This window comes from Pholis gunnellus, assembly GCF_910591455.1.
Source record: "Pholis gunnellus genome assembly, chromosome: 21".
Taxonomy (NCBI): Eukaryota; Metazoa; Chordata; class Actinopteri; order Perciformes; family Pholidae; genus Pholis; species Pholis gunnellus.
In genome coordinates, this window is record NC_136548.1 from 3,034,223 (window position 1) to 3,048,115 (window position 13,893).

At 43.2% G+C, this 13,893-nt stretch overlaps 1 protein-coding gene across 1 annotated transcript in view; it reads left to right on the top strand.

Moving 5' to 3' along the window:
* The first annotated feature begins 859 nt into the window (after window positions 1-859).
* llgl2 (LLGL scribble cell polarity complex component 2) overlaps window positions 860-13,893 on the top strand; it is a 28,635-nt gene continuing 15,601 nt past the window's right edge. Inside the window, exons 1-3 of the mRNA XM_079182772.1 lie at window positions 860-1,150; window positions 11,810-11,930; window positions 13,669-13,766. Coding sequence (XP_079038898.1) covers window positions 11,856-11,930; window positions 13,669-13,766 — 173 coding nt within the window. The 5' untranslated portion in view covers window positions 860-1,150; window positions 11,810-11,855. The remainder of the gene's footprint in view (window positions 1,151-11,809; window positions 11,931-13,668; window positions 13,767-13,893) is intronic.

Consider the following 13,893-nt stretch of genomic DNA (forward strand, 5'->3'; position numbering starts at 1 on the left):
AACAAAAGTTCCTGTCTTGTTTTAATGTTCTGCTGGAAGGAAGCTCTGCAGAAGCTAAGGTATCTGTGTATGTTTTCATAAACTTTCCTTTTAAGCAAAGGAAAGATCAGATGAAATGATAGGCTTTTTCAATGGGATTTTTTAAAATCCAAAAGCATTCTTGGCCACAGTTTGTTTCCACTCATTGTCTGTGTTGTGACAGATTTACCCATAGTGGAATGTTCTCTTGTAAATATGGGTTTCAGATGTTATTGTAGTGTAATAACCTTGTTTACGTGTAAATATAGTGAATGTTTTTAGCAACTGTTGCCTGTTATTGTTGCTTGCTTGAGTTTTGGTTAGACAACCCATCAAAGTGATAACTCAAATCTCTCTCTTCTGCATTTTAGTTAGTGTATGGCAATTGTGTCTGCAGAACAATTGTTGCTTAAATTTTAATTTATAATCAGAAAATTGTAAGAATTTGCCAATATAAAGAAAAACATCTACAAATATTTCCTGTCCATATTCTAAATTCAGTGTCTCCGTTATAATTAAAAAATGTAAACACCATCATTTTAACAAACATAAATCAACATTAACATCGAACAACCATTTCCCAGTAGTGGGATTACCATTTTCCAAATAATTGTTTTATCCAAACAGAAAACCCATTTTGCTACGAATAGAGTATCCTGTTTCAAGAGAGATGATGAAAGAAGCCCCTCGTGAAAAAGTCATAGGAAAAACTACACTGACCTATGAAATGTTTTAGAACAGAAGCGAACGCGGAAGTGGGCCGGGATGGGCGGGTTTTGATCTCTTGGTAGGAGTTTAACGAGGTGCACTTGAATGCATCACAAGGGAGGAGTTAGCAAAACAGTGAAGTTTAGCCTAGCAGGAAACACCGAGGTTACCACAGTGGAAAAAGAAGGAGCACCAGTCCACGTTTTAGTTTGAACTGGGGCTCAGTCGTGATATTTCATCGGCAAATACACTGTCGCTTGGATTCTGGGAGTAACATTACTCGCTTACGGTCTGGTCACATTGTTTCCCGACTTTGAGGATAGAGCTTTAGCCAACTAAATCACCCGACACTGGCCGGGGGTGGACTCTTCTCCAGCGGCTGTGAACCGTAGACATCCTCTGAGCAACGGCTGCTTTGAATCAGGTGGGTTGGGAGCTCGTGCCAACAGGTGTTTGCTTGAGAGCCAGGAGGCTAACAATGTAACTAACGTCACCGTGTTCATCATAGCCACCCGTTTTCTGTCCACCGCCTGGATGGCTCCAACTCGAGCTAACTAAAGTTGCTAGGTTAGCCAGACATCACTCTCCCTATTGCTGACTGGCTAGCTGGCTACCAACTAATATTCCACCCAGAAATCAAACCGCTAAACATGAGTGCTCGCGCCATATGTAATGACAAGCTAATTAGCACATTTCGCAGACGTAGAGTTGGCTACATTGCTCACAACATGCATTCTTATATGACATGTTAAACTTTAAGGAATTGGTTGAAGTTAACGTTGCCTAACGTTACTATCTCACACATGGAAACAAACATAGGTGTACGGTCATAAAAAACCTGCTGTGCTTCAGTGGTTTGCTTGGTGTATTTCTTCCATGCAGAACGTACCATAGTGACTGAATGACTTGAAAGTCTCGTCAGTCATGTTCTACGGAAAAGAGGGTCTGTCTATAACGACACACACATTTAAACGGCGTTTTTCTTGTATAAAGATTGTTAAGGATGCGTTTTTATCCAATCTCGTATTGTGGTTTGCCAACCATCGCCTTGCTTGTTGTTAACTAAACTTAAACTTACAGTAAACCATGCGTCATGGGGGAATTTACTACTAGGTTAAGTGGGCGTTAGCAAACACCTGGGCAGAAACGATAGCAACTTGAAGCCGTTGATTTGGCAAGGACGTATCTCCGGTATCTTCACAGAAAATGATCATGAAAAGTATCGGTAAACTATGTTACCAGTGGTACCGAAGAAACCGTGGCGTTTCCTGCTGACCTCACTGTGCAGACAGGTGAGTAGTAGCTGGGAGACAGAGGTTGCGTAATGACGGAAACGTAGAACCTCAGCAAGGCGTGTCTCCTCAGCAGGTATGTTAGTGAGCGCCCTTTGAGTCAACGGTCTGGTTTCAAGCATGAGTAATCGGTGCGTTTGAGGAGGGGGTGTGTGTGTGAGAGCGAGAAGCGTTTCACCGGTTTGACTAGTGTCTGGGCAATTCACAACAAAACCACAACATGTATAACACAAATACTAAAACAGCCCTTGCTCTACTGTGTCCAATCAGCCAGAGCTAAACTCTCAATTGGCTCATTTGTTGTACTAAACTGTGATGAGTGTGGGTCCTCATGTGTCAACTGCATGCTCATCCAGTGGACTGTATACATGTAACTAAAGTCCTGCTGTCTCTTTAAAGCCCAGTATCATCGTATGGTTAACTTTGACAGACATACAGTTGCATAGACAGAGTCCCACAATCTGGGCAGGATACTGCTTGAAGGACAAAGGCTGTGTCCTTGCAACTCCACCTGCATGAGCTAGCCCAAACAAACAGCCTTTGTTCTCAGTAGCTATTACACCTGCATGGTAAAGTCCACCTGTAGCTATTATGCAGGCAAAATAAATGGCCGCTCCCAAACCAGTGTGTTTTAGAGGAGTTGGCTTGAGCAAAAGTAGGAGGGTATTTCTTTTTGTGTCTCTCCTGAGTTGCATGAATGATGAGAATATACATGCCAGAAACCTTTTAGAACAGGAAGTTAATTTATCTAACCTCACAGCGGTGAGAATGCTGTCAGAGAGGCTTACCTTGCTTGTAAACTTCAAACGGAGCGCTCGGCTCGAGACGGTCACGCTGTGTTTGGCACTGTTAAATGTTAACCTGATTCCTGTTTTCACCTCTCCCAATGTGCAACACATTATCTGGCAGGAAAAGAAGCTTTTTTTTTTCTTCTTCTGTCGCTTGCTAATGGGATTGCACAGGAAGTAGAAATGCTGCAGAATGTTCCCCTCGCTCATTCTCTTTACAGGAGGTATGCCAGATCACAGCTCATTGTGAGAATGTAGTATGCGTGTTGAGTTGTAAATGACGTTAACATAATCAAAGTACACTGGCTGCATATCCAGTACCTTTCTCTTGTTTTGGCCAATGTTTTTTCTCCACACCCCCCTATCGTGGCAATAATATTATGTTAAATACGCAGAGGTAGGGCTGTATAATTAGAGGGAAATATCTGAACAGTTAAACAATTGGTCAGCAGATTCATCGCTGATGAAATTACTAATTGCAGCCTACAGTTCTGTATTTGTAGTCTTTGTGATATTATTCAAGATGTGATTGTACCAATCATACAAGCCCAGGCTCTGTTTATTTTTTGAAGTTTTTATATTAGTTCTAACTTAACATCACTTTCTGTTTAAGCTTTATTATGATCTTCATAAGCCAATAGTCTGCTCCCTGTGTATGCTGATCAGAACTGTGTCCATAGCAGGGGTCTGTTATCCAAAGCAGTGGTGTGCTATAAAGACATTTTAATGAAAAAAAGATGAGAATACTCACAAGAACCGCTAAATATTATCTCATGTTTTAACACTTGTGTCCAAGCAAACACTGACACATTCAGTCACCAGTTAACCGGGACACCACCTGATCCGTAACACCAGTGCTCTCTGACACCCCCCTGATCGTCAGTCCTTATCCTGCACAAGTCATCATGTATTCAGGCACGGGGGGGTGGTACCTTTTTAAATCCTCTGTATGTTAAGTCCCTGTCATGAGTGAATTTGAATTGCAGTTATCCCACTGACAGTGACAATCTGAGTGTAAACATTGTCCTGATCAGCCCCCCCCCTGTGTCTCCCTGGCTCTGATTACAGGAAGGGGCAGTGAGTTGGTGGGAGATATGATATCCTACCAGCCACGCCCGAGGCTGACAAGATCTCCTGTCTGCTTTGTTATGGACAGTGGAAGGAAGCGTTTCCTGTAATGGCCTTCTGCTCAGTCTTCTCAGCCGCGTTCTTCTGCCCAGCTCTCTCTCAGTCTCAGCCAAGTGTCGGCACAACACACCTGATGGTTTGCGTTTCAATCTGCTCACATGCCTCCCTCCCTCCTCTCCCACGTGGTTGCCGACCTGACATAAAATCGTGCCCGAACTCCCCGAGCACACCAGCCAATGCTGACTTGAGAGTGCTCCTCTTCCGTCACCACGACCAAGAATAGCTCAGTGATGTCCAGGCCGAGATCACAGAGAGGTGTCAGGGCTGTGCACTGCCAGTTTAATTTGGTGCCTTATCACCTGTGTGACTTGATCAACCGTCACTCATTGAGGGGCTGATCAGCTTTGCACCGTCTTGCAGCAAATGCCAGTACAACTGCTGATTGCAGTCCATAAGAAGAATGTTTTGGATTGCCAGGCATTTCCTGGTCATTCACTGCTCCTCTGAGGTGCTATGCTAGCTATGCCGTTGACAGACGCAGTCCATGCAGCAGCTCTGCAGGTCGAGCCGCCTCTTCTTCAGGTTGTTATTGTCATGTCCAGGCATGTTTATGCACCTTCTTTTTTTTTTTTTCTTCTGTTGACTCCCTTCTCAACTTAGATGGCTCTGTTGATATGCTGGGAATTTGATGACATCACTGAACTGCGGGGAAAGAAAGATAACACAATTTAACCGAAGGACATTTGGGATAGTGTGTTGGTCGGCTGAGGCGATGCATTCAAAGCAGACCGAGCTGCTGAATGTGGCCCGTGTGAGAAGAGTCGATAAGCCAGTTTAATGTGCTACCAAAAGTAAATACAGTACGTCATCTCATCCTGCTGAGATGAGCTCACTGCAGATCAAACACGATGAAAGATGCAGCGTTCGCCGTCATTTGCCGGTTTCTCAACACGAGTTCATTACTCCCCTACTGCCAAGTAGAATTCCTGAGAAAATCCATATCTGACAGTAAAACTAGGCCACGTCACTGTGCAGCGCTCTGCTGAAACTGGCTCATCTCTCTCTGAGTAGCTCACTTCTGACCTGCCATTGTTCTTCTGATTAACCTGAAACTGTCAGGTACTTCACCTTATCCACAGTCAATGTAAATTAACCTGTGTGTGTCGAAAACAGACTGTTTCCCCCCCAACAATAGGGAAACCTTGAAAAATTCCACACTGTTCTGAGTATTAATACCTACTCGACCATACTTTCGGCTAGTTTTTTTTCTATTTTTATTAATCCAAGATAAGCTTAGGGGGAACCTAAAGAAATACATTTTTGTATGAATATGCAGCACAGTTCATTGTGAAGTATAATGTATTGCAAAAGGCTATTTTTATGGGTCAGTGTTATTTATATATTTTTGTATTTTATTAGGTTTTCTTTTTAAAGAACACAGAAACAAAAGGGCCACACTTGCCAACTGGAGACAGAACACACACTTTAAAAACACTTTTTTTTAATATAGCAACTGATCAGGTGTGGGCCTGGTTATTACTTGACATTTTACTATACGAACCGTTTTATTTAACAAAAGTAGCCAAACTTGTTAAAGGACCGAGGAATATATACTCCTATACGGATAGGGCTTTTATTGTGAAAGGTATGAACGGAATGAATCTGGCCGGCTCTGCCTTTTAGCCTCCATATTGTTGATTCATAATTATAGGTACAACTCAACCCCTTCTGCACAATGTGATGGGTTGATGCTTTTAGTTTGTGGTGCGAAAGAAAGTCGACATCATTCCAAAAAACAAAGTGTCGCTTTCTGCCACGTAATATTCCCGTTCTGTGTGAAAGCTCATTGTCAATCCCATCAACAGACTATGTATTAGTCTGCCTCTCGACTTTTTTCAATGTGAAATTGGCAGGAGGAGAGCTTGTTAAACGTGAGCTGTTAGCTGCTGGTAAGCAGCGCAGTACTGCAGAGCTAACGTTAACGGGCTTTATTCAGTAAAAACGGTCATCCCCGCCCATGGGACCTTATTTTAGAAAAATATATGTACTGTAGGAATTACACATATGATTGTCAGTTCAAAAGATTATTTTGCACGTCAAGAAGTTGCAGTTTGGCATAGGTTCTTTATCGTTTAGTGTGGAACCAATCAGTGAACTACATCTCTCGCCTCCCACAATTCTACACACGGCCGTTAGCTTTGCGAGCTAGCAACGGTAAGTTAGCTATGTTTCACGTACAAATGTAACGTCATCTTACCTGATGTGTTTTATCCAGCGACTCGTTATCAACCTTGTGTTCATAGACTGTATATAAGAAGTGGATGTAGTCATTGTGACGTCAAACATTAGTTTGTAGAATGCAGTTTTGAAGCCTCGAGTTCGGTGATTACGCCGTTGCCATCTTGGATTATGACCGTCGCCATGTTTTTTCTCTCGCAACCAATGAACAGAAGTTACCATATTTGGAATGTGGAGGAGTTACGTAGAGATGCCGTATACAGCTCTGATAGTGGCAGTAAGCCCGCCCTAAAGCATACTCTGCTTTATGGTCTATTTGATTCTAAATGGACTATAATTTACTAAATGAACATCATGCTGTATTGAAGAAGACTTGACTTGTTGCCGTACTCGCTCACCGTGTTGAATATTCAGTTGTCTCTCTCGCTCGCTCGCTCTGTGTGTGAGAGAGAGCGCTCTCTAACTGTCTGAACTGACAGCCTTAAACATCACTGCTGTTCATATAATTGTGACGTTGGTTCCCAGCCGTGGCCTTTTGATAAGTAGCTGACGCTGAAATAACACCCGGGTGCTTTTAATGAACGTGTAATTTGTGCTCTGTCTGTCAGGTTACTTGAAAGGCCGCAATTAATCTGATCGGAGAGAAACGAGCGGGCGGTTAGGACATCTGACAACTGCAGAGGGGCAACTCGCACCTGACATGTAGCGAACCCAAAGCTTTCCCGTACTGGCTGTTGGCTTTTACCGTTTCACATAGTGCTGTGTGGTATGACCAAAAGGGTGTATCACGGTATTTTTTTTTTCTTGCATTAATGCATAATTTATCACGAGTTTACTTATTAAGCAGACACTTTTGACACTGTTTTTGATGCATAGGTTAACAACTGTAGAGTTTCTAGCAATTTGATTCTTTAGTTTCTAGCAATTTGATTCTTTAGTTTCTAGCGATTTGATTCTTTGAAGAGATCATCTAGTTAATTGACTTTCACCTACTAACAATCGATGAGCTCTGCTCTATCATGTCTTTCCTCTGCTTTCCCTCCTGTGTCACGGTGTGGGTACATCTCACTGGAGTCAGGAAACGTATCAGAATACCCTTATTTGATTGGCTAAACTGCATCACGTGACGTGATTTACAACGCATTGGTCGGTGTTTTTCCTGCACCGCTGAAAGCCGTAAAAGCTGGAAAGGAGTGTGAATAACTCCGCTGCATAAGGCAGAGGCCCGCGACCCACTGAAAACGGGTCCACGACGACCCACCAGTTGAGATTCACTGGTCTACAGGATCGTGATGAGCGGTGAACAGCTGTTTGTGTGGCGTCTCTTCCGGTTTCCTTCACCTACATTCCCCTGGGTCCTAAGTCCCTCCAAGTACAGCTTTTTATCACCCTCTATGTACCAACATACATTTATAACAAATACCACATATATTACATGGTAATCAGCGTTGCATATGTGTCAAACTCTATCGGTGCATCTCCGGTCTGTCTATGTTCATCCTGCATCGCTCTGTTCTGTTCTTTAATGTAACGTTACTGGAGCGACGGAGCCTCTCCCAGCTGTTAGCAGACTGTTGTGCTAGCAGGCGAGTGAGCTGTACCCAGCATGCAGTTCAGCGGTGAAATTTTATCACAGACTGTTGTGTCGTGGTGTTTTGCTCTATTAAAGAACGTTAGTTGTGGGCTGTTAATTGTTATAAAGTTATGACCATGACTAGGGGTCCCTCTCAATACACATAAGATAACTAGCTCCGTTGCTAATACTTTTAGCGGCGAACAATATACTTAGCTGCCTGTTGAAGAAAGACAGCAGTTGTTCCGGCTATATGACGGTATGTGACAAATTCATATTGTACGGGAAATTAAAACCGGTATACCGCCCAGCACTAGTTTCACATGTGCACATATGTGAGGGTTGCATTGCTACTCCTGGTGTTCCATCATCAGATTCCCTCTCATAGCCCTTAGAAGCCGGAGTGTTTGTGTAGCAGACCTCCCACCCTGCCATTGTCAGCAGAGCTTATGGCTTTGAGCTCCCTCTTTTCTGCTCCGCTGCTTCTCCTGGGACCGTCTCTCACACACACACACACACACACACACCTACTGTGTCTACAAGGACTACAAGCTTGTAACCCGCTGCAACAACAAGTATGTTTATTGTTGATCATCCTTCAGTCGTCTACCGTTAGGCTTTTAATTGGTTGCTCAGTTGTTGCAGTACTCTGTCTAAATATCATAAGAATCACTGAAATTTGTTTCTAAGGTGTGTGTGTGTGTGTGTGTGTGTGTGTGTGTGTGTGTGTGTGTGTGTGTGTGTGTGTGTGTGTGTGTGTGTGTGTGTGTGTGTGTGTGTGTGTGTGTGTGTGTGTATATTTTATTCTTATCCTACAGGCCAATAGTTTCGACCCCCTGTGCCAATTTGGTCAAAATTGTCAACCAAAAAGGATTGGATTGGGGATTATTGTGGAAAATAAGCTCTGTGGCAAGATACGTACACGTTCTGTTCATCTAACTATAAAGCAAGGACTCTCTATGTGCGTCTGTGTTCATGCATTCTACTTCATACTCGACGACTGTATCGATTTGGACTAGTAACGATGGTAGCACCACTAACGGCCAACAAACTAAGGTTACGGACACTTACACTATGATGCGTTCAGGCTCTGTTCAGTGAAAATGAGTTTTGGGCAAAGGTAAATTATAATGTAATCATAATGTGATCTAGTAAAATGTAGTTTTGGTGAGAAACGTATTAGAAACAAATTATTCCAGTTGTTTTGAAGATGTTTTCACAGCAACATAAATGGATATTAGAGATGAATTGTGAGCTGTTTACACTAGCTCTAAGCAGATTATCATTAAAACTACTAATGATGAGATTAGTTTTTTTTAATCAATAAAAATACAATTTCATTTCCTTATTTGAATAGTGTTTTTTGGAAGAAAACAACCACTATAGATTTAGAAAGTAAAAGGTTAACCTTTTAGTTTTTGTGATGGTTTACACTGACTTCAGACCGGTTGAACAGATTTTTGTGATCCTTGTAGACCAGCTGCTAAAGTCTAAGAACAAAGGGATCTAAGTCTGCCAATATGGATCATTAATGATCTGTATTTAGTATCGATGGCAAAAAAACATGATCAGGGATCTATCTAAAAGTTATATTTGTTCCTTTTTTTCTTTTGTGCTGATCCGAACCGTGACTTTTATGATCCGTTGCTCCATTAATAAGGACCCATGGGAGTGCCTTGTGGCATTTGGACACTATCAAAATCAATAAACTTTAAATAAAGGAATGAACAGGACTCTGTGCAGCAGCAGGGGGCGGAGCTTCATGACTCCGCAGACTGAGTCGACAATGTCTTCCGCAGCAGGCTCATTGACCTTTGCTGCTGGACGCCGGGCCGGGTACACCAACGTTACAACCGAACTCTTCTTCACTTCCCTGGAGTTAACAAGCGATGAGCGGTTCCCAAGAACCGCCACAAGCAGCGCTTTTGAAGTGTGGATGTTTCAGTGTGCTTCAGCTTCCCGGCTGTGAAAATGTACAGCTTTTCCTCATCTCAACACTATATTTGATTACATTTGCCAGGGTTCTGGACTGTTGGTCGATCTAGCAGAAAGCAATAGTTTTCTAAAAACAATTCACTGGTCTAACAAGAATGTAACATCCAACTTAATTCCAGGGAAGACGTGCATATTGGCAAACTCCAAAACACAGCTACACACGTGCATGTTAACCATTCCAGTTACTTCACCAGTAACTATTTCTCTGTCCAGTTCTTTTTCTTTGCGGAAGCAAGAGTGGGAAATGTGTGATGCGGCCCAGCAGTGAGTCAAGGCCTCACGGCTGATTTGAGGGTAATACCAGAGCTCTGTCTCGGTTTGGACCGAGGCGAATGAGCTGGCTCAGACGGAAAACCGTGACTCACGGAGCAGGGCCTTTTTGTCACAGACTTGTGACGCTACGGATCAAATGTCCCACCGCAGGTCTGAGTTTTCCCGTCCCTCCTCCTGCTTTACCGAGCTGCTTCCTTTGACACACTTTGAGTGTCTGTAAGTGAAGGAGCCGGCGAGCCGAGGGCCTCAGAGAGAGGACGACACAGACCACGAGGCCTAGAGGCCTTGACAGCGCTCTGTGGTTGAACCTTCCCTCTGCGTGATGGAGTTCAGCGAGTCGGTCTCTCCGTATAACAGAGAGCCTTTGGCCACTGGTTAATGTTCTGTGTCAGTGCTCTAGTTGACTTCCTATCTGTTGCTTTCAAAAAAGAATGGAAGGATGAAATACGGTTTTCCTTTGTCTTCCTGCTTCCTCCTTTCCTTTCCTCCTTTCTCTGAAGTGGCCTCTAATGTCCGCCTTTGTGAGTTGCAGGTGTTTTCATCTGTGTGTGTGTGTGTGTGTGTGTGTGTGTGTGTGTGTGTGTGTGTGTGTGTGTGTGTGTGTGTGTGTGTGTGTGTGTGTGTGTGTGTGTGTGTGTGTGTGTGTGTGTGTGTGTGTGTGTGTGTGTGTGTGTGTGTGTGTGTGTGTGTGAACAATAGTTTCTTAGTCCTGCCCTGACTGACCTTTGGCTCTTTATCTTTTGTTTTGGGAGGGGGCAGCCAGGACCCCACCCACTCTTGTGTTAGTTCACTGATGACAAGAGGAGAAGGGCCAGACTCCGCCTCTAGACTTTCATTCTCTCATCTTGAGTTTTGCAGCCACCTGAGGCTCCATAGAGGCCAGAGCCAGGGCCAAATGACTTCTGAAAGATATCAGACTAGACTATTTTTATTATTCATTCTGAAATTCCGCATCATAATTTCTTGATATAGTCTGAGTGACACTCTGAGGTGGTCTGCCATCATTTTGAAGAGAAACCGTTGAAACAGGAAGTTTCTCTTTGACACTCTGAGGTGGTGTATTGTCTTTTTTTTTTTTTTTTTTTTTTTTTTTTTTTGTCAGATCGGTCTTTGGGAATGTGTTCTTCATTATTTCAATTTCAAAAAAAGTCAGCACTCGTTTTATTCATTATGAACCTGTGAGAGGAGTATGCATCTGTGTCTGTCCACAGCTGATCTGTCATTCTGCTGCACTAGACTGCATAATATTTTGGGTGGCGAGTCGTGGCTACATGCTCTCGTGGTTGCGGTGATACACATTCTCTGAATGTTACCTATTTTATTCTGCTATTGACCGCCTGTAATAAAAATAATAATAATTATCTAATCAACCCAAAATTTCGCAGACCCCCTGCAGAACCTCCGCGGACCCCCTAGGGGTCGCGGACCCCCTGTTGAGGACCTCTGGCCTAGTATATACACGTAAGCAAAACAACGCAGGGGATAGTTTGACTGTCTTTTTAATAGTAGGGTGGCTTGACTGCAGTGTTCTGCGCTGGGTTTCGTTTTCAGTGATGGAACAGATTGGTGGTGCCACTACCTCCTTTAGCAGCAATTGTTTTGTGGCATGTTTGCAGAGGATAGTCTGTCTCCACCGAACCACTTTCACTATCTCATACCATTTTAAGTACCTAGATTTAACTAGGAAGACAAAATGGGACAGCACGTAATCAGTGTGTCACGTAAAGGGAGGAATTAAAGGAGGATCCGTAATGCAACACTCGTTTCCGTGTCTCACCTCTCCTCTCCCCCTGCAGCGTGCGTCAGTGGGCCCCTGAGGCTCCCCGCTGGTGCTGAGGCAGGATGAAGAGGTTCAGGAGACACGGCCAGGAGTCCCAGAGGGATCGACTCAAACAGGAGCTCTTCCAGTTCAACAAGGCAAGTACCAATAACAGCAACTTTATTTGTATAGCGTCTTTAAAGAGTTTAAAAGTGCTGACAGCCAAAGCAAGGCAGTATGATAAAAGACTAACTAAGGTCAAATGTAAGCCCTGATAAAACAGTACAGTATATGAAACTATAAAACCAATCCATTCAATAGGAAGAAAAAAAATGTAAAGCAGTAAAAGCCAGTTTTGAGCCTCGACTTTGGAACAGACAGAAGGGCCCCACCTGAGGATCTAAGGCTGCGAGCTGGCTCATAAGGGGTCAATTTCTGCTATATATCTCATGGCCCCGACGTGCTTCAAAAGTGATCAGTAAAATCAATTCTAAAACGAGCAGAGAACCAATGGATTGGAGCAAAGTAATATTGTCTGTTAAAACCTCACAGCAGCAGCAGACTCTCCCAAAAAGTGAATCTGGTCCTCATTGTTCTATTTACAAAAGAATGTTTATCATTAAGCTGTACTTGAACATCCAAAAATAACTGGCTCCTGGTGTTGGCATACTTTTGTGTGTTTGGTGCAGGGATGCTAGTTTTGTGTAAGCCCCGAAGTTAGCAACAACTTCGACCCAGGCTCACTTAAGGTGGACTGACGTTTTTTTAAGGTGGTCAAGCTATTCTTAGTGTAGCGACAAGCCGCTCCTCCGAGTTTTGCTCATTAAAAAAAATAATGACAGCATTAATCGGTCACAAGTCTTAATGGTGGTTTACGGTTAATTATTAACATCCCTAGTTTGGTGTATTTCTACTGCAGAGAGGTGCACAGCTTTATCAGCGTCCAAACTGGATTTGCCAAATGTTACCTGGTGTTAACGATAGCTTGTCATTTTGTGTTTACACCTTCCTGCTAAATAAACAAGTAAGAGATTGTGGGCACATGAGCTTATTTCCTCTTTTCTGAGCCATATTCATTTAAATGATTCACAGAAAAATATGTAACAAACCAAAGAGAGAACAAACATCCAGTGTCTCCTGTTTATCTGCTGTACAGTCACTATTTAAAAAGAGAGAAGTTCTTTAATGTGCGAGACCAGATGAAAGGCGAGTTGTACCTAAATCCAGATGTAGAAATGATGCATCATTTCCTGGACATGTATTTATTTAAAAAGCAGAACATGTGATCTACATGTTACATGCAGCTGACGCATGCGTCAGACAAGCATACACACAGTTTGAGAGCAATACAAGATGAGCAAAGTGACCGGATTTTCTTTTGTCACATCGATCTATAAACCTTGTCTTTATTATTTATCTCCACCAAAGAAATGAATTTGCATATGATTTAGATCTTTTCAGTTTGGCTTTTATTGTGGAGCACTTTGTAAAGTCTTGACTTTTTGTGCTTTAAGCTGAATCATAGGTCGGCTCTGACTTAAATGATGACGGCTGCTGTTGGTGGTAATTGGGTACATGTGATGAACCAATGATGATTCAGAAGCCAGTTGGGATTAATATAGTGCGATATATTTCCATATTGTTAGAGAGGCCATATGCAAATCTAATTTCAGTAAAACTGTCATAGTATAAAGAACACACCACCCCGTGCATTAGAGAGCAAAGAAATTAACATTTGCTCAAGATAAAATAAATAAATCCTTCTTATTTCTTGTCCACATGCTGTTCTCTGCTCCCCGCAGTCTCTTGTGTCTATCCTGTCCTGACATTGTCTCTGCCGTCTCAGCCCGGTCTCACCATGACCCCCCTTGTCTGTCCACTCTCTCTCCTCTTCAGACGGTGGAGCATGGATTCCCCCACCAGCCCAGCGCTCTGGGCTACAGTCCCTCCCTGCAGCTGCTGGCCATCGGCACCCGCTCCGGGGCCATCAAACTGTATCCTTCCCTCTACGTGCGAGAGAGAGAGAGAGAGAGAGAGAGAGAGAATAGTTCCCAGGGAGGAATCTGTCATGTTTGAACTTGAGGCAGGTTCTTCGCTAATGAACGTCTGTGACGCCACTAA